Source organism: Solea senegalensis, linkage group LG9 (genome assembly GCF_019176455.1).
Source record: "Solea senegalensis isolate Sse05_10M linkage group LG9, IFAPA_SoseM_1, whole genome shotgun sequence".
Classification (NCBI taxonomy): domain Eukaryota; kingdom Metazoa; phylum Chordata; class Actinopteri; order Pleuronectiformes; family Soleidae; genus Solea; species Solea senegalensis.
This window is the reverse complement of record NC_058029.1, coordinates 24,327-48,521: the sequence shown is the minus strand read 5'-3', so window position 1 is coordinate 48,521 and position 24,195 is coordinate 24,327. Positions and strand designations below refer to the sequence as shown.

The 24,195-nt window shown below is 38.9% G+C and overlaps 2 protein-coding genes across 4 annotated transcripts in view; one reads left to right on the top strand and one right to left on the bottom strand.

The window, feature by feature from the left end:
* Positions 1-4,292, bottom strand: part of LOC122774646 (multiple epidermal growth factor-like domains protein 11) — a 38,890-nt gene extending 34,598 nt beyond the window's left edge. The window contains exon 1 of the mRNA XM_044034106.1: positions 4,097-4,292. The gene's annotated coding sequence lies outside the window, so the exon portion shown is untranslated. The remainder of the gene's footprint in view (positions 1-4,096) is intronic.
* A 14,184-nt stretch (positions 4,293-18,476) lies between these two features.
* gpatch4 (G patch domain containing 4) lies at positions 18,477-23,923 on the top strand. Of its 3 annotated transcripts, none has more exons than XM_044034206.1 (8): positions 18,477-18,603; positions 20,106-20,184; positions 20,266-20,339; positions 20,495-20,587; positions 21,110-21,226; positions 21,368-21,486; positions 22,538-22,588; positions 22,720-23,923. In XM_044034206.1, exons 2-8 carry the CDS (start codon positions 20,106-20,108, stop codon positions 23,444-23,446), a joined length of 1,260 nt encoding a protein of 419 aa, XP_043890141.1. In that variant the 5' UTR covers positions 18,477-18,603; the 3' UTR covers positions 23,447-23,923. The 3 variants fall into 3 exon arrangements, with proteins under 3 accessions (XP_043890141.1, XP_043890140.1, XP_043890139.1); XM_044034205.1 differs by having other exon boundaries at positions 20,063-20,184; XM_044034204.1 differs by lacking the exon at positions 18,477-18,603 and having other exon boundaries at positions 18,610-20,184.
* The last annotated feature ends 272 nt before the right edge of the window (positions 23,924-24,195 follow it).

Genomic DNA, 24,195 nt, shown 5'->3' with positions numbered 1-24,195 from the left:
ACTTGGAGGACAAAGGAAAGTTCAATCTGCACTCACAGAAACTTCCTGGGGATTTTTGTTTGCCAGTGCAGATGCAAGGTCAAGATTCCAGACCAGGTGGCTGAGATTTACTCCGATAGTTAATCATATCATGCCTTTCCTCAAGCCTCGCAGATGTTTTTATGACTGAAATGGTGCCAAGGGCTCCATAATCAAAACCCTCTCATTCACAAGTCACTGACAATATAAGTGCAACTGTGTAATACGCAGTGATTTTTACAGCTCTGCTGAGGAAAATACACGCGTTTGTTTCCAAAAGACAGAGCTTTAAACATACAGAGGAGCAAAAAGAGTCAATGAACAACCTGCTTAACTTCTGTTCTGCAGCATCTCAAGGTGAAGATAAGAAAGCAGCTGTGATGGATCATATCGCAGACCCACAACAAACAACAGCTCTATCTGCTTCACTTCACTAAAGTTGAGTCACAACATCATCACTCAGCCACGTCTCACTAGCCTGAGTCACAGCACCACCGAGGTATTTGAAGTGGATCCAGAATGTGGATCAAGTCGGAAGGACTTCATGGAAATAAAGGCAACTGAGGCAGATAACGAGGATGCGGAGAAGGAGGAGGCGGAGTCAGTACGAGGGAACATTAGAAGACCCACTCCCTGTGACTTCCTCTGGAATGAATGGAAAGCAGAGCCGTGCCAGAGCGGGGCAGCACCAGGTGATCACCTGAATGTGTGCTTTCACTCACTGTTCACTTGTTAATATGGTTCAGTGTTACTGTGTGTTACCGTGTGTTACCGTGTGTTACCGTGTGCTACTGTGTGTTACTGTGTGTTACCGCAGGTTACCGGTGTTTGGTACTGTGTGTTACTGTATGTTACTGTGTGTTACTGTGTTACAGTATGTTACTGTGTGCTACTGTGTGTTACTGTGTGCTACTGTGTTACTGTGTGTTACTGTTACAGTATGTTTCTGTGTTACTGTGTTACTGTATGTTACTGTGTTACAGTATGTTACTGCGCTACTGTGTGTTACTGTGTTACTGTATGTTTCTGTGTTACTGTATTACTGTATACCGTGTGCTACTGTTACTGTTTTACTGTGTTACTGTGTGTTACTGTGTGTACTGTGTTACTGTGTGTTACTGTGTTACTGTGTGTTACTGTGTGTTACTGTGTTACTGTGTGTTACTGTGTTACTGTATGTTACTGTATGTTACTGTGTTACTGTGTTACTGTGTGTTACTGTGTTACTGTGTTACTGTGTGCTACTGTGTGTTACTGTGTGTTACTGTGTTACTGTGTTACTGTATGTTACTGTATGTTACTGTGTTACTGTGTTACAGTGTTACTGTGTGCTACTTGTGTTACTGTATGTTACTGTGTGTTACTGTGTTACTGTATGTTACTGTGTGTTACTGTGTTACTGTGTGCTACTGTGTGTTACTGTGTTACTGTGTGTGTTACTGTGTGCTACTGTGTTACTGTGTGTTACTGTGTACTGTGTGTTACTGTGTTACTGTATGTTACTGTATGTTACTGTGTGTTACTGTGTGTTACTGTGTTACTGTGTTACTGTGTTACTGTGTGTGCTACTGTGTTACTGTGTGTTACTGTGTGTTACTGTGTGCTACTGTGTGTTACTGTGTTACTGTATGTTACTGTGTGTAACTGTGTGTTACTGTGTTACTGTGTTACTGTGTGTTACTGTGTTACTGTGTTACTGTGTGTGTACTATGTTACTGTGTGTTACTGTACTGTGTGTTACTGTGTGTTACTGTTACTTACTACTGTGTGCTACTGTGTGTTACTGTATGTTACTGTGTGTTACTGTATGTTACTGTATGTTACTGTGTGTTACTGTGTGTTACTGTGCTACTGTGTGTTACTATGTGTTACCGTGTGTTACTGTATGTTACTGTGTGTAACCGTGTGTTACCGTGTGCTACTGTAACTTCACAAAAACAACAATCATATATTCCAGAAACGAAAGAAATGTGCCCGACACACATTCATAACATTTGCTCATATATCAAATTACTTCCATAACAAATGTATTAAAACTGTGCAATAAAAGGAATTTATTCTAAAATTACTCTTAACAATGCCCAATAATATTTTAAACACATAACAGATTTTTAGCATATCCATTTTTATCATGAAAGTTAGTTGAAGCCTGTGAGGGAATTTTATAACCCTTGCTCAGTCTTAACATCATCAGATATCATATATCCTTGGGTCTCAAACTGTGGTAAGTGTACCACCAGTGGTACGAGAGCTTTCTCTGATAATAATAATAATAATTAGAGTCACTTTAACTCTTGCTCCATCGTAATCTAATTGCACAGCATCAGTGTGAGGAAGAGGAAGATGATGAGAGAGTATCCATCCATCCATCCATCCATCATCTACCACTTTATCCTCCACCAGAGGGTCGCGGGGGGGCGCTGTGCCAATCTCAGCTGACATAGGACGATAGGCGGGGTCACACCCTGGACAGTTCGCCAGTTCGATGAGAGAGCAAATGATCTTATTTTGAATAAATCTGCCTTCTGTGTAAAGTCTGTCGCTGACTTTGCTTGAGATTGAAATTCCCATTATCAATACTGCGATGACTGGAAAAATATGTTTATATATATATATATATATATATATATATATATATATATATATATATATATACACGAACTGCCAAAACATAAATATACATATATCCAACAAGTTTGGCTCCTAAAGAAACATCTACTATGTTAATTTCTTGCCAGTGAAAAGCCAATCAGAGCCTAGTGAAAACCAAAATATGGATAATGTGAAAGTCAAGTGCAGATTATTCCAGAGAGCGATCATGTCTTTTATATTCTAATGAAATATGTTAAACATCGTTAGACAGATGTTCATATGTGTCATCTTCAGAACTGGCGGTAGTGTCAGCCTGTCTTGACGTTACCTCTCCTTGGCCAAGTATATACCAATAAATCCATATCACTTAATCAAAAACTCTAGGACCTTCTTCGCTGTTCTCCAAAACCTCAATAGCAAAAGCAACAAAATTCTCTACATTGTTTTCAACCAGATGTGTTTTCTGTGTCATCAAAATGAATAATAAACACTATAATGTGCACAGTAATAATGTGTCACATGTGTGCATCATGCCATTTTCATTCACCTTCACTCATCACAAACTCCAGGACTTTCTCTACTGTTTTCCAAAACCTCAATAGTAAAAACTGACCAACACAGCCCTGCACTTCATGTTATAAACCATTTATTTGATCAATATTAATAATTAAACACTGTAATATATACAGTAATATGCAGAATAGTGTCATCAGCAGTAATTGCCCATTCTGCATAGACTGGTTTCCCTTTTGATATACTGAAATATAAAAACATCAAAATAAATAGCCTGGTGTTAGATACAGTGTCATATTACAGCAGTTCCAAACCAATCCAAACAAGCACAGCAGATCAAAGTGCTGAAGAGAATAATAGTTTAAAGACGATGAATACGATGTAAAGGTTCATACAAGGAATTACAATTCATATAAAACAAATAAAATCTGTAAAAAATAACCATACAATAAAAATCAAATCAAAGAAATAAAAAAAAGTTAACGACATAAATAGTGTCAGAGGTCAAGGAAAAGCTCTCTGTTATTGATGCATTGCATCTTTTCTGCTTTGATGTGTAACTAAACTGACTTGCAGCCAAGAGGCCAAATTAATGTGCAGCCTTTTTCATTTTTTTCACTAATACCGCAAAACTGTGCGCATGTTGCGCAAATTTAGGTCCAAACAGATGAAAACAAAGGACATCAAAGTAAAAAAAGTGAGTGAGTGAGTCCCACACAGAGTGAGTGAGTGAGTGAGTGAGTCCCACACAGAGTGAGTGAGTGAGTGAGTGAGTGAGTGAGTCCCACACAGGCATCTTCAGCTCAGCTGCTTTAATGAGCTTTCACCATGTTAGGGACCACGGCCGCAACACTCACACACACATTGGTTTTCCATGATGGCACATTCCTGCACAGTGAGCGCACGAGTCCGACTGAACCATTGTCACGTATCATCACACAAATCACAAACTCAGCTCTCTAACTTTACTCACCTTCACGGCAGAAGCGTCTCGCGCTGTGTGTCACTCTGATACTGCAGTTAGACTCCGACCTCCATGGAAGAGATTATTCAAAAATAAAAAAACAAAAAAACAAAAAATAGTACGTCTGTGTGAAGGAGTCAAAGTCTTTAAAACAGTCCTCAGGAGGCACAAACAGAAATGTTTGGAGCGAGAGAGAGAGAGAGAGAGAGAGAGAGGGAGAGAGAGAGAGAGAGAGAGAGGGGGAGAGAGAGAGAGAGAGAGAGAGAAGCAGTCGCATCCAACGGGGGAGGGTCCACAAGTGGAGCCAACCAAAGTGGAAAAACAGTGACAGCATGGGGACTGGAGGAGGAGAGAAACGGAGAGAAACGGAGGGAGGAGGGGAGGAGGGAGAGAAAATGGAGGGATGGGGCAGAGGACAGTTTAGTTTGTAAAAAGTCAGATAAATAGACTGAAGTTTGTAAAATATTAACTCTCCTGTCTGTTCTCCTCACATTTTCTCCAGGTCCAGATTTATTAGACACCGTGAAGTGACTGTAGGTGTGAAAGTGAGTGTGAGTGCTCGTTCCTCTCTGTGATGGACCTGATTACCCTGACTTGATGCCCTGTCATCTGGGATTGGTTCCAGCGCCCCATAAACCTTATGTGGAGGACAAGGGGATGGACTTCATCAGGTGAGCCTTTAGTTAAGAGGCCAGCATGGACTGAACACTAAGAACACACTTAGTTCAGTCCATGCCGTCTATTATGTGACAGTACCTCCTTCAACCACACTTTTAAAAAACAAAACCAGCTCTGTCCCTGTCCCAAAGGCACCAGGGAACAACGGTGACCCACACATACCAGGAAGGATGTCCTTCTTCTTCTTCTTCTTGGGCTGCTGTAGAAACATGGTGTTGCAAGATGGTGGCATCCATAAAGCAAAGCCCTTGCACTTGCATTAAGTGCAGAAGAATGACTCTAAAAGAACATTTGTACACAGATATTTAAACTTCTACAAACCTATATGAGTATTCCATTCAGTTTCTGAGAATAATGTGAACCATTTTGTTGAACAATGCATCTATGAGATATGTTATGTGATCAGAGTGAAATCCTGCTATGAGCTCACGTTGATGATTGAAAGGAAAGGCACCATTAAATGTTTGCAGCTGAAGCAACAACTTGCATAGATTTCTTTATCCTGGTGTGAAATCACTGCCACCTACTGGTGAATTCATGTCCTATGATTCACCATTATAATATGCTTCAGATACTAACTTCTGGTGGAGGACGTGCAAACATTTACAGAGTTATCAGATATGTCAGAGGGAGTGTGGAGACAATATTTACTTAAGAATGCACAAGAGATCAGATTAGAAAGTGTGAAGTCATGAGTGAACGCACTGATAAATCAAGTACTGGAACACAGGAATATATTAATATATTAATTATAAATATTATAGGAATACTAACATGACAACTTCAGCACAACATTCAATCATAACATCCATCATTTTCCAATGTAAAATACTTATAAACAACAAAATGAAAGGGATAAAAAGAAAAGGTGTTCTTTATATATATATATATATATGTATATATATGTATATACATACATGTATATACATATATATACATATACACATATATACATATATACGTATATATACATACAGTATACGTGTATATATATATATATATATACACATATATATGAAGAACACCTTTTTGAATCAAAATGAGGTTTATTGTTAAATAACGTTTTCACAATAGAAGGAATTTATTTTGGTTGTTGCAAAAAACAAAAGCAAAAACCGTATAAATATTAGATGGAAATGAAGATAAAATGAACAGAATGAAAAAGACGCGAGTGTCATATATATATACACAATAGAGACCATGTCACTCCAGTGTTAGCTTCTGGCTCCAGGTACAGTTTAGAATTCAATTTAAAATCCTCCTTCGTGGAATGTGCGTCAAAAATTGGATGAGGGAGGGGCAAATAACTGCTCTGCCGCCCTAAAACTTGTGGGCCTGAGGAGCAGGTTTAACGTACATGCGCGAAACTTGGTACACACGCTCATTAGGTCGGGACGGTCAAAAAATCTAGAGAAGACCTAAGCTCTAAAACAAACAGGAAAGTCGCCATCTTGAAAGTTCATAATTACATTACATGTCATTTAGCAGACGCTTTTATCCAAAGCGACTTACAAGAAGTGCATTTAGACATTTGGGTACAAACAAGAGGTAGAAGTAAGTAAGAGCTTCAAATAAACCAAACTATGAAGTGCTCGTCATAAGTGCGATGCAGAAGCAAGTGTTTTTTTGTTTTGTTTTTGTCGTCGTCTTAGTCGAGGTAGAGTTGAAATAAGATGTGGAGGCTTTCCGCTGTCCGGATGTCGATGGGGAGCTCGTTCCACCATTTGGGAGCGAGGACAGTGAACAGTCTCGAGTTCTGTGAACGCCTCTGCCATCCTCTCAGTGAGGGGGCAGCGAGCCGGTTTGCTGGGGTGTAGGTTTTGATCATGTCCTGGATGTAGGCTGGACCTGATCTGTTTTAAGCATGGAACGCAAGCACTAGAGTCTTGAAGCGAATGCGAGCATAATAATATGAACATAATCAATAATATGAACAACATTATTTGGCAATTTTGCACCAATGGTATTTGAACGAACTTGTCCTAGAGCTTTCGTGTGAGCTTTCGTCATTCACCGTGGACACGTTCAGGAGCTTACGATGCTTATGGTTAGTAAAAATGTCACATGTCATACGAGAACAAAATTTCTACTTTTCACCGCAGACAACGAAACTCTTATAACTTAGGCCCGACCTGAACCAAACTTGCTATGATTGATGATGGGCCATGGCTGAAGACGTATATGCAAACAGCGCCTCCTGGTGGTAACGGACAATACAAAAAAAATGTACGATTTTGGGAATAACTTTTACGGAGATAAGGCTCAGAACTGCTTGCAGTGCTAGTTTTAAATTTCTTTGTTCCACATAACACAAATCATTAAAACCAATTCATATTGTGGACAAAACAAGACATTTGAGAACATCATTTCCAGGTTTGAGAAACAATGATCAACATTTTCTGGTCCAAGGACTTGAAAAAAATAATTGACTGGAGAATTGATTATTAAAAAAAAAAAAAAATCAGCTTCTCCACAAAAGCATCATCACACAACCAAAATGTCAGTCATCTCTTTCTCCTGTCGAATTCATGATGCACTGGATGCTGAGACTGGAAGAATCGTCTCCTCTCTCCATCTCAGTTTGTCCTAAGTCTGATTTTTACTTCGGGAAAAATCCCGTCACATTTTGGTGTTTTATTTAACTGCTGAATATTTTCCTGCACTAATGTGTGGAGCGTTATCTGGCAGTGGTTTATTTGAATAACACTTTTCAAAACAACTCTACAAAGTGCTTTCCATAGTAGAATACAAACTTTAGTCATAAAATGGTTAAGACAGAATTAAAAGATAAAACGAAAAGCCAGATGAAATAAAATAGTAAAAACACATCTGCAGTTAAAAGAAGGCATTTTAAAGCAAAGTAGTCTAATGTTCAGTGGCATATTTTTATGCATTAGCCATATTTAGTGTTAGTGGCTAGAAGTAAAGAAGTTGCGAGATGGGGGCAAATAGCATCAACATCCACTGTAGCATTCCCTGCTTTAGAGTCCAATTTGTTACATTCCCTTTAAAACCTTGTACAAATCCATATAGGGTTTGAGTTTTCTGGTTAAGATCAACCAAACACTTGGAGCAGTGTCAAAAGGAGCCAAGTCTACAGTAACAGATCAGTGCAATTCCACATCTGTATGTTCAAAGCACTAATTTGTCAAAATAACACTCATCACAGAATCACTGAAAAAATACAAGTCAACCATAAAGTTAAGAACAAAAGTTTTACTTGATATAAAGAAGGCAATAAATACAAGTTTTCAATGTCTAACATTACAGGCTGAAAGTGGCAGTGTCTGTATTTTAGTGTGGTGATGCATCACATGTACAGTGTTTTGTCATGTGTGGTTGTGGGTCAGTGGGGACAGGGGGGATTAAAGTCCATTTAAAAAATCAAAAAAATCTTGGTGACCATGTCCTGTTGGGCAGAGTGACGTAGCAGCCATTGAGGCATGTGTACAGTTTGGCAAGGTCCACCATCTAACAAAAAAAATAAAATAAATAAGAGTCAGCACACTTGAGTATTAAGTAAATATGGATTAAACATATCGAGTAACATCCGAAAAAACTTACCTGAAGTCATCCCGTGGAAATCACCACAGCCATCTAGGACGGGACTTCTACAGGTCGTGGTGTCCAACATGGAGTCCTCTGATCCAGGAATGTGCTGCAGCGTTCGTTTCTTCAAAACAAGGAAGAATTTGATAAGTCACAAGAAAAACAAAAAGAAGTAAACAAACGACAAATCTTCAGGTAGCTCACCTGGTCAAGTGTGACCGGTCCTCACATCCAGTCAGAGCTCACCGATGGATGCCCTCCCTAACCTATACCTGCCTTTCCTGTCCTGCACTGACAGTTACAAGCAATCCTCACCAGCCATTTAAGATGATGCTAACCCCAATGTCTTTGTTGTCTGCATGAAAAACTGTAAATCTCACAGTTGCCCAGACAAACGTTCCTTCTGATTCTGTAGCCTCGCCACAAAAATGTCCTCTGCTGAAACCCTCATGTTGCTAAGCATGAAATCAATTCCACGTTCCTGTCCTCAGATCTCCTTTTCTCTCCCTGCAGCCTTTCAACAACCATTGCTGTTGTAACATCTGCGAGAGGCAGCAGTTTCACAATTCAGAGCTTCTCGTGTGTTTAACAAGACGTGGCACCAGAGTATTGACAAAGCAGACGCCTGAAAATGCTTGACCCCAAATTAAACAAATGCTTCATCATCTATGTGTGATGTGATTTACACTACAAACCTGTCCATTCCAAACCTTTGTTTCGGAGGAAGATACTTGCATATCATGACAGGCCGAGTCACAAAATCAGATGGATCCTTGTCTGATTTTGGAAACTGCACAGTCATGGTATGCCACTCAGTCAGGATCCGTGGCCAGATTTCCTCACACACACAGAGAAGAAGGGGAAGGACCAAATGCCTTACCATGTTATGAGTCGACTTTACCTTGTTCTCTGCTGTGTGAAGAAGAACCAGCTTATAAAATCATGACTGATTTAAAAATTGAGCAATTAAATAACTCAAACATCGATGCTGTTGGGTCATGCAGAGAGCTTGCGATCTTTTGCATGTTTCCCAAACATTTAGAGGTCAGATTACTGACCCCAACAATGTCAAAGTCAATGATTGTCTGTCCTAAACTGATGAAGCATTTGGGTAAATGAGATCAAGCATTTAAAGGTGTTTACATTGTTAGTAGTCTAATGACACTTCTTACCCAACACATGAAGACGCAGTGAATCAGGATACGGCTACCTTTAGCAGATGCAACAGCAGCAGTGGGTGGTGGAAGTCTGCAGGGAGAAAAACATTGATGTGGAGACAAGTTGGAGGAATCATTTAATGCAAAGCTCAACAAGAGTTAAAGCGGAGAGAAACTTTAGGGCAAGTCTACAAAAATCAGAGGAGGAACTTCGCCAACACATCTAAGAGATAGAAGTTTCTCATGCAACCAACCAAGACATTGGGATTAAGCATCTTCCTAAAGACTCTACAAGCTGCCTAAATTGTGAAATTTGAAAGAAAGTCATGGGTAATAACGGACTACAGACACTTCGCCGAAATAGCTAGTGTATGGTGAGGTGTTAAACCTATACTCGACAAAAATCCCACTTTGGGCAAGCCATAAAGTCCTATCATTCCAACCAGCTGCCAGCTTCACAAATAAGAGGCAAAAGACCACTTGTGTTTACACGTTTACATGATCTCTGTTAACCACAAAGCTCCAGACACCAAGTCAATCCAAGAAACAAATCAAATAACCAATTAAAAAGCTGCAGCTGCTCACTCCTGCTACAAGAGGGTACTTACTTGCACAACAGTCTTTAACATGAAGCCAAATTCTGTCTGATTTCTGTCTGAATTTAGCCCACAGAATAAAAGTCATCGTATCGAAAGATAAAAAGTTTGAACATTTGGCGCAATTTTCACTTAAATAATCCGAGTTGTCTCTCTGCCAGGTTTGTGTCCTCCTAAAGAAAAGAAACGCGCTCTAATCCTGCAACCTACAATCTCATTTATGAAAGAAACTATGAAGGATAGTCCTGCATCCCTAAGGCGAGTAACGCATAGTTTGGCAGGGGAAGATAAAAATCCCCTGCTGGGAGGCCTCCCAACATAACGCGCAAAAAGACTATGAACACAAAAAGGTTCAACTCCTTTAGAGGGAAATAAACTTGGCAGAGTGAGACAAGTCAGCATTAATATTGAATTCGATTTCAGTTAGCGAATACAAAGGCTGATGGCAGTGTGTAAAGTTTAAGACTTAAATGATATCAAAAGTGTACCAACAAATGCCATATTTAAACTATATCATAACATTATCCATGGGCTGAGTAACACCTACAATCTAATGTGACTACACTTGCATATAAATCAAAAGTTTAGCTTCATAATCAAATCAGGAACCAGTTATCTTATCAAAGCAATTACCAGTTGAGAATAAAGGAAGACCTGGTCTAGCTCATCATAATCAATTACTACATTTTTACAGCACTTTGAAAGAACTTTAGACAAGCTACAGTAAACTTTGATGCATTTACTACATGATTCATCAGCTTCCACGTTTGTCAACAGTCCAAGTTGCAACTATGATAACTGAGATTCAAGACCAAAATTACATTTTTAAATTAAAGCCATTTCAAAATAAGGTACCAGAATTTCCTGCAGAAATCAGACGCCTCAAGACTAATCAACTTTAAAATCATCCATTTAAGTTGAGACTAAAAAAGTGACTAAATCCGACACAGGACAGACAGACAGAGACCAGACACACAAGACAGAGACTGGACACACGAGACAGAAAGACACACAGGACAGACAGAACAGCGAGAGAGAGAGACAGACAGACCAGCGAGAGAGAGAGACAGACAGACCAGCGAGAGAGAGAGGGAGACGGACAGACCAGCAAGAGAGACAGTGACACATGCCATCACGGCAGTCTTGGCATGCGTCAGTGTGTAAATAAAGGCCTTTGCACTCAGTAACGCAAAACAAAATAAATGTGATTATTGTAATGCCATTGTGTCAGGCATTGTAAATGTTTAGTTGCAAGTTAACTTTATAAATAGAGTGGACACGATTTACCCACAAAGATCATCTGGCAAAGGCCTTTAATACTTACCTGAAAAGTAAAGATTTTACCTGTTTCAGAAAGAATTTGAATTAGCTTGTAGTCTAGTAAATTTTGTTCACCTTTCTGGTGCAGTAAGTCAATTGGTGTGTTAGTCTTGGTCCAAAGGTCAGATAAACGTCAGTCCAAGTCAGTCAACACACACGCACTGGAAAACTTAGTAGGAAAAACAGATCAGAAATTATAGACTGGCATTAATACCAAGACAAGTACAGTCATGACACAGTGGCCATGAAGAATCAAGATTCAGGTCAGAGCAGGTATAGTAATGGCACAGCAGCCAAGCACGAAAGAAAAACTGCACTTAACATTTGAAATTTTACCTTAACTAAAACGCAATCTAATTAGGATGGACATGCAGTGATGTCGGTGCTCCTCTTGACTGATGCTAAAAGAAAAGTACAGGTTAGTTCACTTACTGTGCATGGACGCGGAAGGCACCCATGTTTGTCTATGTAAAATTACTATACGCGCAAGGCCAGACGTACAATAACACAAGTAAGCCATGAAGGCGCGGGCACAGTTAGCGATCATGGCCTACTTGCATTAAGGGACGTATGGCAATACAAAGGCAATGACACAGCTGCCATCCAAAGCCAGGTACTGTGTTTGTAGATCACCAGGATCTATTTTAACGTTCTAGGGCTAACGGTAGATTAATGGCCACGATGGAAAAGAGAGAGAGAAAAAAAAAAAGGCACAGCGGCCAAGAAGTCTAAACCTTGTGACAGAGTGTACAAGGCACAACATTAATTGTATTCCTACAATCTAGCTTTAACTGTACACCAACATCCATTTAAGATCTGGTCCTCCAACATCACTGTATTTTAGTGCTAAAGAAAACAGTTCAAGTTGATATTTGTTTTCCCTTTTAGAAGTGAGGAAAGGCACGAGAGCCAGGACAGATCGACGCGGCGGCCGGAAGAGCGATGGCCCGCGGCCTGCGTGTGACTTACCGTCCTAAGAAACAGATGGAAAGAAAAAGTGTTTAAGGGCAATGCAAGAAAACGCCTCCATCCAGAGGCGTGTTCTTACCTTTGCATGTAAATTGTCAGTGATTCGGTAGTTAGCTGTGAGCAGCTAGACTAGCAAGTCAGTTGCCAACACCTAAGTACCTTCACTTTCAAAGAAACACAACGCACAAGTTTTCTTTTGTTTATTCCCCTACTCTGCAAACCCTAGCACACATGGAGGCCAAGACAGTAGCCCCCAGAGAAGAAATAAAAAGAAACGTGGACTCACCCTTTGTAGACGGACCTAAAAAGGAAATGTTAGTGCATTATAACTTATCAAGCATCTAAGACCTTCAAGACACCAGATCTACTTTAATGTGAACTGCTGAACATAATCACATTCTCACACCATCTTAACTATTCAATCACGGCATCTCAGTCACACACAACCCATTCATTTAGAGAGAGAATCTCAAACACTCCATCAATCACCTCATTCTTTCAAATCACTCGTTCAGCAGTTCCACAAAAACATAACCAACAAGGACCAGATCAGACAATCACCCAACAAAGTGGACCAGAACATACAAAACCAACCTGTGGCGTATGCTCCATGTCCAACCCTCAGCTATCTGACAGATGGAAAGCAGGAGAATAGAAAGAACGTGGCCATGTTGGACAGTGCAGAGAGATGTAGGCTCAGCGGCCAAGAAAGAGTGGGGACACAGCGGCCACCCACAATGAAATCATCACACCTACTCTGACGATCTTCATGACGATCAATCTGCGGGAAAAACAAACAAAACAATGTGTGAGTCCAGTCTCCAGCCTTGACCATGTTCAAGTTCATACTGTTACAGGTGTGAAATAACTAGGTCAGGTGTTTGTATGAGGTACAGACACGCTACAGACACGGTTCACCCAGCCTGAGATGTAAACACTCTATTCTAACAGTGAAACAAAGACATGAACATAATCACATAATCAGTGATGTAGAATAAAGTTGATTAAGATATAAGGGATGCCTTTTAAGTTCTAGTATAGAAATGTCAGTACCTCATACAGCCACACTCTTTAAACACACAAACAACTTATATTATACATGCGATTCAATTCAATTAATATTGCCATCAATTAAATACATTATGAACATTAGCCATAACATTTTGAATGATGTAATAAATTATCTCTAAAAGGTGTCCCTCACCTTTTTTTGACAGCCTCACGCTTTTGTATATGGCGCGTCCGACCAGGTCTCCGTGAGCAGGAAGCAGGTTGTTCCTTTACAAAAAAAAAAAAAAGAATTTGTATTTTAATGCCTACATTAGAGTTTAGAATTATAAGAGACATGTACAACCCTGAATCTGTTTTTAAACATTTAACAAAAAACAAATAAGTCTTTCCAGTGAAAGACTCATGAGAGGAACAGTGAGTTAACATAGCACAGCAGCCATTTTAACTTGATTTAGTCTTGTTTTGTCTATTTTGATAATGGATTGGTTAAAGTGTTTGAGTTTCAGATTTTTTTTTATTTTGTTAAATGTGAATATTTCCTCATTTCTTTGCTCTATTTAAGCAATCATTGAAACCAAATAATTTAAGAATATAACTGAATTTAGAAACAGTGAACCACATTTAACATTTTATGGAGAAACACAAATATACTATGGAGACATACATTTAATTAATTAAAGACACATTTATTATTATTATTATTATTTCATGGCCATGTTGCAGTGGATCATTAATTTATTTTATCTGTCAAACTCACCCATCAAAGTCAGAGGGCGGGGCTAACACTGATTGGGTGTGATTTAGCCGATATTTTAGCTAATTACCGACCTATATCTAATCTTCCCTTTGTTTCTAAAATCTTAGAAAAGGCAGTTGCTAATCAATTATGTGAATATTTGCGCATTAATGGCCTGTTTGAAGATTTTCAGTCAGGTTTTAGATTAAACCATAGCACAGAAACAGCACTAGTTATTTGATGTAACTTTCTACTTTTAAACTTTTATACTTGGCCCTAAACACCTCAGAGAAAATCTTTCTGATCACATTGTCACTTTAGATGACATCACCCTGGCTTCCAGTTCCACTGTGAGGAACCTTGGAGTTACTTTTGACCAGAAAATGTCTTTTGAGTCACACAAAACTCATTTCCAGAACAGCCTTCTTCCACCTGCGGAACATTAGAAACATTCTGTCTTTACAGGATGCTGAAAAACTAGTTCATGCTTTTGTTAATCTAGATTAGATTACTGTAACTCCTTATTATCAGGATGTTCTAACAAGTCTGTTAGAATCCTTCAGTTCATTCAAAATGCTGCAGCACGAGTTCTGACAGGAACTAGAAAGAGAGACCATATAACTCCAGTGTTAGCTTCTCTACACTGGCTCCACCCACAGTTTAGAACTCAATTTAAAATCCTCCTCCTCACGTACAAAGCACTTAATGGTCACGCCCCTTCATACCTGAAAGACCTAGTCTTACCCTATCATCCTAACAGACCACTTAGGTCACAAAATACAGGTTTACTTGTGGTTCGCAGAGTCTGTAAGAGTAGAATGGGAGGCAGAGCCTTCAGTTACCAGGCTCCTCCTCTCCTGTGGAACCAGCTTCCAATGACAGTTCGGGAGGCGGAGCCTCTCCGTAGTTAAACTTAAAACTTTCCTTTTTGATAAAGCTTATAGTTAGAGCTGGTTCAGGGAAACCTGGACCATCTCTTAGTTCTGCTGCTATAGAACTAAACTGCTGGAGGATTTTCCTGTGGTACACGCACATTCACCCTCTCACACTCAGGATTTGATTACGACTTTTTATATGTCATTAACCTTGTCTCTTTCACTCCCTAGTTTGTGTCCTTCCTTCCTTCCCTCTCTATATTCTCATCATGCAGGTTGCAGGATCAAGATCCAGTTTTCGAGGCTACGCTTATCATCACCATTATTATTATTATTATTATTATGTTATAATTAAAAAGTCGATATTAGTAACTGTATAAACTTGTATAACCTGATACAGTTGTTGTGTATCTGCTGCTGGTCTCTCTCTCTCTCTCTCTCTTTTTTCTCTCCACTGATGCCTAGACACATTTAATTAATGAATGACACGTTTAATTATTTAATGAATTATTTAATGGTGTATTTATTTATTTAATTTTGGCCCTTTCAGGCCTCCATGGATATACATCACGGGTTAATGAAAATAGAAATTAGTTGCAGCCCCATTCAAACTAATGATTTAACTGCTGTAACCAGACAAAACGACTGGCTGACAATGAGGCACAGCTTGAATATTGAGGTGAGGTTTGACAGGTTTGACAGATTTGAGTGGTTTGGCGCCATACAAGCTATAAACACCCATCATCACTGCTCAAAATGGGCTTGTGAGGAGATCTGGAGATTTGGAGTGTGATTGTTATGGCGAGTACGAGCAATAAGCGGCGTTCAAAAGTTTGGGATCATGTTTGATCTTCTACCACCAAATAAGGTATAATGCAGTTCATGGCCGACATTCTACGTTTCCATTATTGAATTTGATTTTTAAATGGGTCTCAAATGTACAATTACTTGTAGCCTGCCACAGTGGAAAAAATACTCTTCTAAATAAATAAAACCTATGAATACAAATAACCTGTCTACTTCTGTGAATAAACATTACTCCTCAACCAAGTCCTCCAATGACAAACTATTACCTGGACACTGGAGTAAAACACTTATCACAAACACCATGATCAACAGTTTATTTAATTAAACTGTACTCATTTAATTCAACCCTTTACCAACATTTAACCTTTCATATCATTTAGATTTATTCTTTGGCTTATTCTGGGATGTTTGACAGCATGGTCGAGTATGAATGAACAAAACACTTGAATGTCTTTGCTAAACTTTTATTGCTGACATGGGATTGAAACAGTGTCAGTGCTTCAGTCGTGCTCGTGGGAGATTGTTATGGCGTCAGTTGTCCACCAGATGTCACTGAAGCGTTGAAGCTTTTAATCTTTTTCGACACAATTGTTAGGAAAGCCTCAGTGTTTCATAAGGCTTCGTTTGCCACGACGCTGAAGTTAGCCTCCAATTTGCCAGCTTCCGATTCGGCCCTTAAGGGGAAAGTTAAGGGGAAATTCACTGAATGTGCAGCGCGACTGTTTGTCCACTAATTCTCTTTTTTTGCGACATGCGTTCATGTGAAAACGTTTTAGACGTTTTGGGTATGACATTAACTTTGCTCGACACCCACTATTGTATTTGTGAAACTTTTTATTTGTTAAAATGAAGGGAGATTTCACCGCTTTTGTTTCATACCTAGATCTCATTAGACCAGGTCCACATCAAAAACCACTGTACCTAGACTTCTCAAATCTGGACTAGATTATCCTACAGACCTTGAAGATTCATACAAACACAGTCTCCAGCTTGTGAAACCTTTATTCTATTTGTGAAAATTCAATAAAATGGTACATTTCACTGGTATATTTTTCAGCATATAGACCACTTTGGACCAGGTCTACATCAAAAACCACAATATGCTGAAAAAAACAGTGAAATGTAGCATTTATTGAATTTTCACAAACAGAATAAAGGTTTCACAAATCAGAGACTGTGTTTGTATGAATCTTCAGGGTTGGTAGGATCATCTAGTCCAGATTTTAGAAGTCTAGGTACAGTGGTTTTTGATGTGGACCTGGTCTAATGAGGTCCAGGTATGAAATGGTGAAATCATTTTCAGTTTCACAAATACAATAGTGGGTGTCAAGCAAAGTTAATGTCATACCCAAAGCGTCTAAAACGTTTTCACATCAAGAAGTGTCCCAAAAAAAAAGACAATTTGTGGACAAACAGTCGGTGAATTTCCCCTTAACTGTCCCCTTAAGTGCCGAATCGGAAGGTGCTAATCGGAGGCTAACTTCAGCGTCGTTCACTTGTTCACCACTTCCATTAAGAGAACATGACAAAAGTTACTCACCATTCTGGACGAGCCACCAATCTGGACCAGGTCGAACACGCCATCCAGGAGCGTCTTGCTGCGTTTTTAACACAGGAGCTGAGGCACCGACCATCTTTTCGGCGTCTGACGTCACGCCGCGCTAGTTTTCTTTTCTTTTTTTCTCTTCTTTTGTTAAAGTTCCCTCCTTCTTTTTGGAGGTTTTAGCGCGGTTGGTGCATTACCGCCACAAGTTCCCTCCTCCCGGAACAGTTTCTGTAGTTCAGCTTTTTCACTTTTTCGCGTCTTTTTTTTCGTTCCACGGCTCGTGCAGCTTCTCTTCAAAGTAACATCACGGGATTGTTGAGTGGAGGAAGATTAAATAAGAAGAGGAAGAGGAGGAGGAAGCAATCAGCTGATTGAAAAACACCTGCGTGAAGACGAGCAGGTGTGTTGTGTCACCAATCAGTCTCCTCTTTATGCGTCTTCTTCTTCTTCTTCTTCTTTTCTGAGGTTTCATGGCGGTTGGCAAACAACGATTTGGTGCATTACCGCCACCATGTGGTATAGAGTGTGGGTCGAAATGTTGATCTAACTGAACTATTACTTAAAAGTTAAAATAATAAAACAAATAATAATTATACATTTAGCTATATATACAGATATACTTACTACAAAACACAAAAAAACAACAACGTATATGCATATACATACATATGTGATACGTGATAATTATATCGTATAAACGTGATCATTAGATCATATAAACGTGATAATTATATCGTATAAACGTGATCATTAGATCATATAAACGTGATACTATATTGTATAAACGTGATAATTAGATCGTATAAACGTGATAATTATATCATATAAACGTGATACTATATCGTATAAACGTGATAATTATACCATATAAACGTGATACTATATTGTATAAACGTGACAATTATATCATATAAACGTGATACTATATCGTATAAACGTGACAATTATATCATATAAACGTGATACTATATCGTATAAACGTGACAATTATATCATATAAACGTGACAATTAGATCATATAAACGTGATAATTATTAGTAATAGAAACTAAACTAAACATTTGTAGACGTCATCACGTTAGTAAACGTCATTACGTTTCAGACGCAGTCTCTTCTGTGACCCAATCAGAGTGTGGTGTCGTGTGAGGGTGTGTGTGACGTATTTCCGGTGTCATGTCGGCATGCTGCTGATGCCGCGTGGCTAGCTGCAGTCGTCGCGTGTGTCTCTGTTTGTTGTGAGTGAGTGAGTTTAAATACAAAAGAACGACAACAGGTACAGAAACGTTGACTTTGTATATTGTTTGTGTCTTTTTATAAGATGTTTTATTGTTTTAAAGGGTCGGCGTTTGAATAGGAACTGCTAACATCAGGCGTGCAGTCACGAGAACAGACCACAGGCAGCTTAATAATAATAATAATAATAATAATAATGATAATTAGACAACTCTCAATAAGATGTTGAAATGCCTTAAATGTGATGATAATCCCTAATTATTTGCCTGTTAATGCTTTTCTGTAACACTATAAAAACATTGGAAACACCATATATAACGTGTGTATAATTTTTAAATATAAATGACAGTCTTAACTTTTGATTCGCTTCTCTTAGTTTGAATTTATTTTGAATGCAGACAAGAATGCTTCTATTCACAACTTAACTTTATATTTTGAAGATTATTTTTAATTCACAATATTGTGATATTTGTAAGAACTATGAACATATAAACAGATATTATATGTTCAGTGTACCAAGGCTTAGTAATGATTGAATGATTCCAACAGGAAATGTTGGAGCAGGTATAGAGGACTAATGCCATCTACTGTTCTCATGTTTTATTGATGTTTCTAAAGCTTTTGATGTATTATTACTAATAACACAAAACAGTTGTCCAAATACATTTATGGGATTATTTAAGGTATTTTTTCCACATTTTCCAAACTGTTGAATGCCGGTAACATTGAATGTATGATTGGTAACAAAGAAGTAAACAAACTTACATGCAGATGTTGTTCTGTTTATGGGATGGTTAAAACATGTTCAAAGACCGTTGTGATGATCTGTCACACCAAAGAGATTCAAACACTTAGTTTTCTAGTTTTTAGCAAATATTGTGCGATATATTGGTCTCACACTATACTGTGTTATTATGAATTTCATTGTGCTTCTGAAACATTATGTCTTGTGTTGTATTTTCGTTTTTTAAAAGTTATTTTTCTGACGTCTGAATAGAAGAATTATAGAATTATAGTATAGAATTGAGGGGAGCCGCATCTTGTGGAGCTGTTTCTTTCAAATGACTGGCTCATTTTTATATTTATTTATTTTTAAGAACTCATTTTATCTGTGAAATAATTACTGCGAGGAATTTGCATCAGAATTATTAATTTAAAAAAATGTAAACATCCCATTCTATTTCTATCGGTGGTATATGTGAGTTTGAATTATTCTAAAATATTGATTATAATTTATCTAGATTTTTTATGTCTGATCTGTATTCTTCCTAAACATTCCACAAGGTGGGGCCATATACCTCTGCTCTGACAGTGACGTTACTATTTTGGATTTATCATTGTATAAAATGTGTGTTTGTATCAAAGTTGAGTATCGAAGGGAAAACTTGAGTTCTCGCAACTGCCACCCGCTTCCCATCGTTCGCATTAAAGAGCCGGTCAATAGATTTAGTCTATCATGAATGTCCCAACTCAAAACCAAACTAAATTGTGGTATTTAGTTTTGTTTTCAGTTTTCGTGGCGAATGCACACACTTTGTACAGATGGCAGAAGTTGTACAGGAGAAAGGTCGTGGCTTGAAGTTTGCAGAGCAGCAGCTGCTGCGTCATGGCTGGGAACACGGTAACTTCTCATGTTTAACATGATTGTGTTGTGTTTGGTGTATAAAACTCCAGTTTCACACACGCTCCTCTTTGTCCTCAGGTAAAGGACTGGGACGAGCTGAGAACGGCATTTCAGAAGCGATCAAGGTCAAGGTCAAGTGTGACAAAGGAGGGGTGAGTGTGCTAATGCATGTATTTTTCTTTTTAACTTAGATTGATTTACAATGAACAGCCATAACTGTGTACGTACAACTCTCTCTCTCTCTCTCTGGTTGTATCTAAAGTAAAGTTGTCTTTTGTAGATTTGACATGTGGCACTTTGTCTTCAGGTTGGCCATAAAGAAGGAGAGCAGTTCACGTTCCACTGGTGGGATCATGTCTTCAATAAGTCCTCCTCCAGTCTGCAGGTGGAGTCTGATGAAGTAAGTCTGATTCCCATTTATGGACGATCAATGAATTTGCATTTGTAGATTTGTTTTGAATGAAAATAGGTTTTCTGTTTAGCAGTGGTCCACTTGAGTTCCCACAGTCTCACAAGATAAGACCCTGGAAGTTAGAACATTGATTGAAGCGACTCGAACGTTTACTGCAAAGATGTATTTTCGTGTTTACGATGGCAGGGCCCGGCATCTTGTTTATTTGCTTGTTCCAAGGCTTGTACTTTGTTCCATCCCACAAGAGAAAGTCCAAACAAAGTAAAAGCAAAACATTGTCCTTGTTGAATAATCTCTTTGTTGGATGTAATTTGTTTGGTGTGAGAAAATCTCTTTATACAACTTACCAAGTGTTTGTATTTTGCAAAAGTTTCCACCCCTTTCACGAGTGATGAAACTCACTAGCTGTTACAGACATTTGTTACCACTGAAATCACTTTGTAGTTCCTTATGAATAAAAATGGCCTTTCCATCATCTGGTTTCAGTCAAGTGTTTTCTGAACTTTTCAGAATGGTATAAAGGTGAAGAAGACTCCAGAGGAAGATGGAGAAGACGGCACCATCTCCAACAAAAGACCACGGAAAGCCGCGCTGGCTAAAGCCAAACTTTATGGATGCTTTGTCAAGGTCATTTGTGTTCCTTTTTTTTTTCTTTTTCTTTTTTAAACCTCCAGTAAGTTTTAGCTTGAGGTTCAGTGTGAATTCACTACATTGTGGTGTTTTCTAATAAGAAATATATAATATAAAAAATCATTATCACTTTCTCAGTCGTCCACACTGCTGTCTGGTCAGGAGCAGCCAGAACCAAAGTCTTCCTCCTCAGACGACAGCAGCAGTTCAGACGACGACGACGACGACCACAGACTGGATCTCTCCAGCGCCACCAAGTGAGTGCAGCCGGGACCTTAAACACTTCCCACACCTCAGTTGTTGACACAGGGAGTGTGTCAGCTGTGTGACTGCTGAGTAGAGTTTGTCCATGAATTCTTAATATTGCTCATAATTCAAAGAGTTCATAATATGAAGCCCATCATCTGTCTGTCCTGTAAATAGTTCATACAGCCCCGACTCTCTCCCACGGACCATCTGTGACATGAACTCTCTCCCCGCCTTCAAATTAGAGCTGATGATTATTTTCATAATCGGTTAATCCGTCGATTATTTTCTCGATTAATCGAGTAATTGTTTGGTCTATAAAATGTTAAAAAATGTCAATCGGTGTTTGTCGAACCTGGAAATAATGATATTCTCAAATGTCTTGTTTCTGTTCTCATGCCAAAGTGATTGAGTTTTAAAGATTTAGAAGAAACCAGAACATTTAAGAAGCTGAAACGATCAAAAGTATTGTTTCAATTATGAAAAATGCTTCAAATCCATTAGAAAAGTAGTTGACGGGTAATTGTTTCAGCTCTACTTCAAATTACAGCTCAAAACGTAGCATATTCCATTTGACCACCCCCCCCCCATTATTGCTGTTTGTTTTGTTCTTGTGTAGCTGTACAATATTATTATATTTATTATATAACAATATTGGGATAATTGTAAGAAATAGGACCTTTTTAGAAACAGATCTTTTCTTAACGTGTTAATGATTTAATGATTAGCTGTGAGCGCCCCCTGATTTTTATTAACCTTTTTACAGTCTTGATATTTACAGATTGATGCAGTGGTGTTGACCAGTATCAGACTGATACCAATACCGAGTATCATATCCAAATTCAATCCAAATTGTTCTTCATGTTGTAGTGAGTTGCACTTATAGAATCATATAAAGAAGCGAAGTTTATTAAGTTTCTGACAATAAATCCTTCTAAATATATCTCTTCGTCTTGAGCTGGTTCCCAGCACAGAGGACAAGCTGTGTGTGTACTCAGCACTGTGACAGTTAAAAAACACATTTAGGTTTTTAACATGAAACGTGTGTGTCGATGCCTGCAGACTCTCTGATGCTGATCTTGTGAAGGCGTGTGGAGGACGCACAGCTCACAAGTAAGTTGAAAGAATTCAACATAAATTTAGTGCTAAATGTTTCTTGAAAAGAAAACGATGTTTTCACAAAAGGACGATGTTGTGAAACATTTCAGCATGACCTAATGTCCGGTGTGATTTGTGTTCTTCAGAGGAGCCAGACATGGTTTGACCATGAGCGCCAAGTTAGCAAGACTGGAGCAGCAGGAGGCGGAGTTCATGGCCAAGTATGGCAAGAAGAGCCAACCGCTGAACCGCCCGGTGGTCTGTGGTGAGGACAGAGTGGAGAGGCAGGAGGAGACTGAGGCTGAGGATATTCGCAACAAGAACAAGAAGAAGAAGAAGAAGAAGAAATCTGCTGAGCTCAACGTCAATGAGCTCAACTGCAGCGAGGCATCTGAGAGTACTGAAGCAGATGTTAAGCCCAAAAAGAAGAAGAAGAAGAAGAAGAAGAAGAAGAAAGCCAACAATGATGCTGTTTGTACTGAGGACATTGTCCATGTAGAACATAGTGAGGCAGATTGTTCTCACCAAACAAAAAGAAAAGAGAAGAGGAAGAATAAAGCAGAGCAGAAGGAAGAAGAATCAGCCCTCACCTCACCGGCAGCAGAGACAGCTGAGCTGCAACCTGACACTGAAATGAAGAAGATGAAGAGGAAGAAAGGCCACAATGAGGAAGATACAGTATCCAGCCAATCAGAGGACAGCGCTCCAAAAACAAGAGAAGGTGCCGTTTTGATGGAGGAAGCAGAAATTAAAGAGGAAGAATCCACAGAAAACCACAAAAGGACAAAATGTAAAAAGGAAAAGTCATTTATTGATGTCAAAGGAAACGAGGAGGCACTTCCTCCAAAGAAGAAGAAGAAGTCTAAAGTGTAAAAAACATGACTCTGATAGCTCAGGTTTTTGGAAGTGTGGCTCTGTGAGACAGTAGTCAGGATTGACTGAGACTCCTGCATCGCAAACCAGCTCGATGAAAACATGGTTGTTTTTACTGAATGAAATCTACATCATCTACATGTGTCAGTACCTCATACAACCACATTTCACTTCATATCTGCTTTGGTTTATGAACTAAACATGGAGGTTGAAACATGGAGCCAATTAATTAAAAGTGCATTACATCGATAACGTCATCGAACAAGGCGATCAGAGATGGCAGACCTACACGTGTGACACACCCTGTGGCGTAACGGTGGAGCGTCTGACTCCAGGTTCAAATCCAGGGGCAAAATTGTGTGTCGATCACAAATGAACAGATTTCATGCATTAGTTTTATTTTCAGTGGACGTTTGCAAGTGATGTAAGAAACAAATGTCACTGGATTCAGAATATTAAAAAGAACTTGATAAATAACATGTATTGATGTATATTCCTTTACACAACACGTACACTTATGAGCTTGTACTATAATGAATTACCTGTACATGGGTTGTTTATGTTACATTCCCAGTGGAAGCGAACATTAAGACGTACGTGTATATTGTGTCGGGATTTTCTTAAAACATTCTCTGGAATGAGGTCTAATGAATATTCGTAGTCCCTGCTTTCATCTGAAACCTCAGCCACTAACTAGAAACATACAACACTAAGAATTCAATTTCCCCTCTTCAGCTTTTATGCCCTGC

Coding starts and splice junctions, on each gene's coding strand:
- gpatch4 (XM_044034206.1), top strand. CDS start 20,106: ATGGCAGAAGTTGTACAGGAGAAAGGTCGTGGCTTGAAGTTTGCAGAG. Junction 20,340..20,494: donor TCAAGTGTGACAAAGGAGGG/GTGAGTGTGCTA, acceptor CTTTGTCTTCAG/GTTGGCCATAAAGAAGGAGA. Junction 22,589..22,719: donor GGAGGACGCACAGCTCACAA/GTAAGTTGAAAG, acceptor TGTGTTCTTCAG/AGGAGCCAGACATGGTTTGA.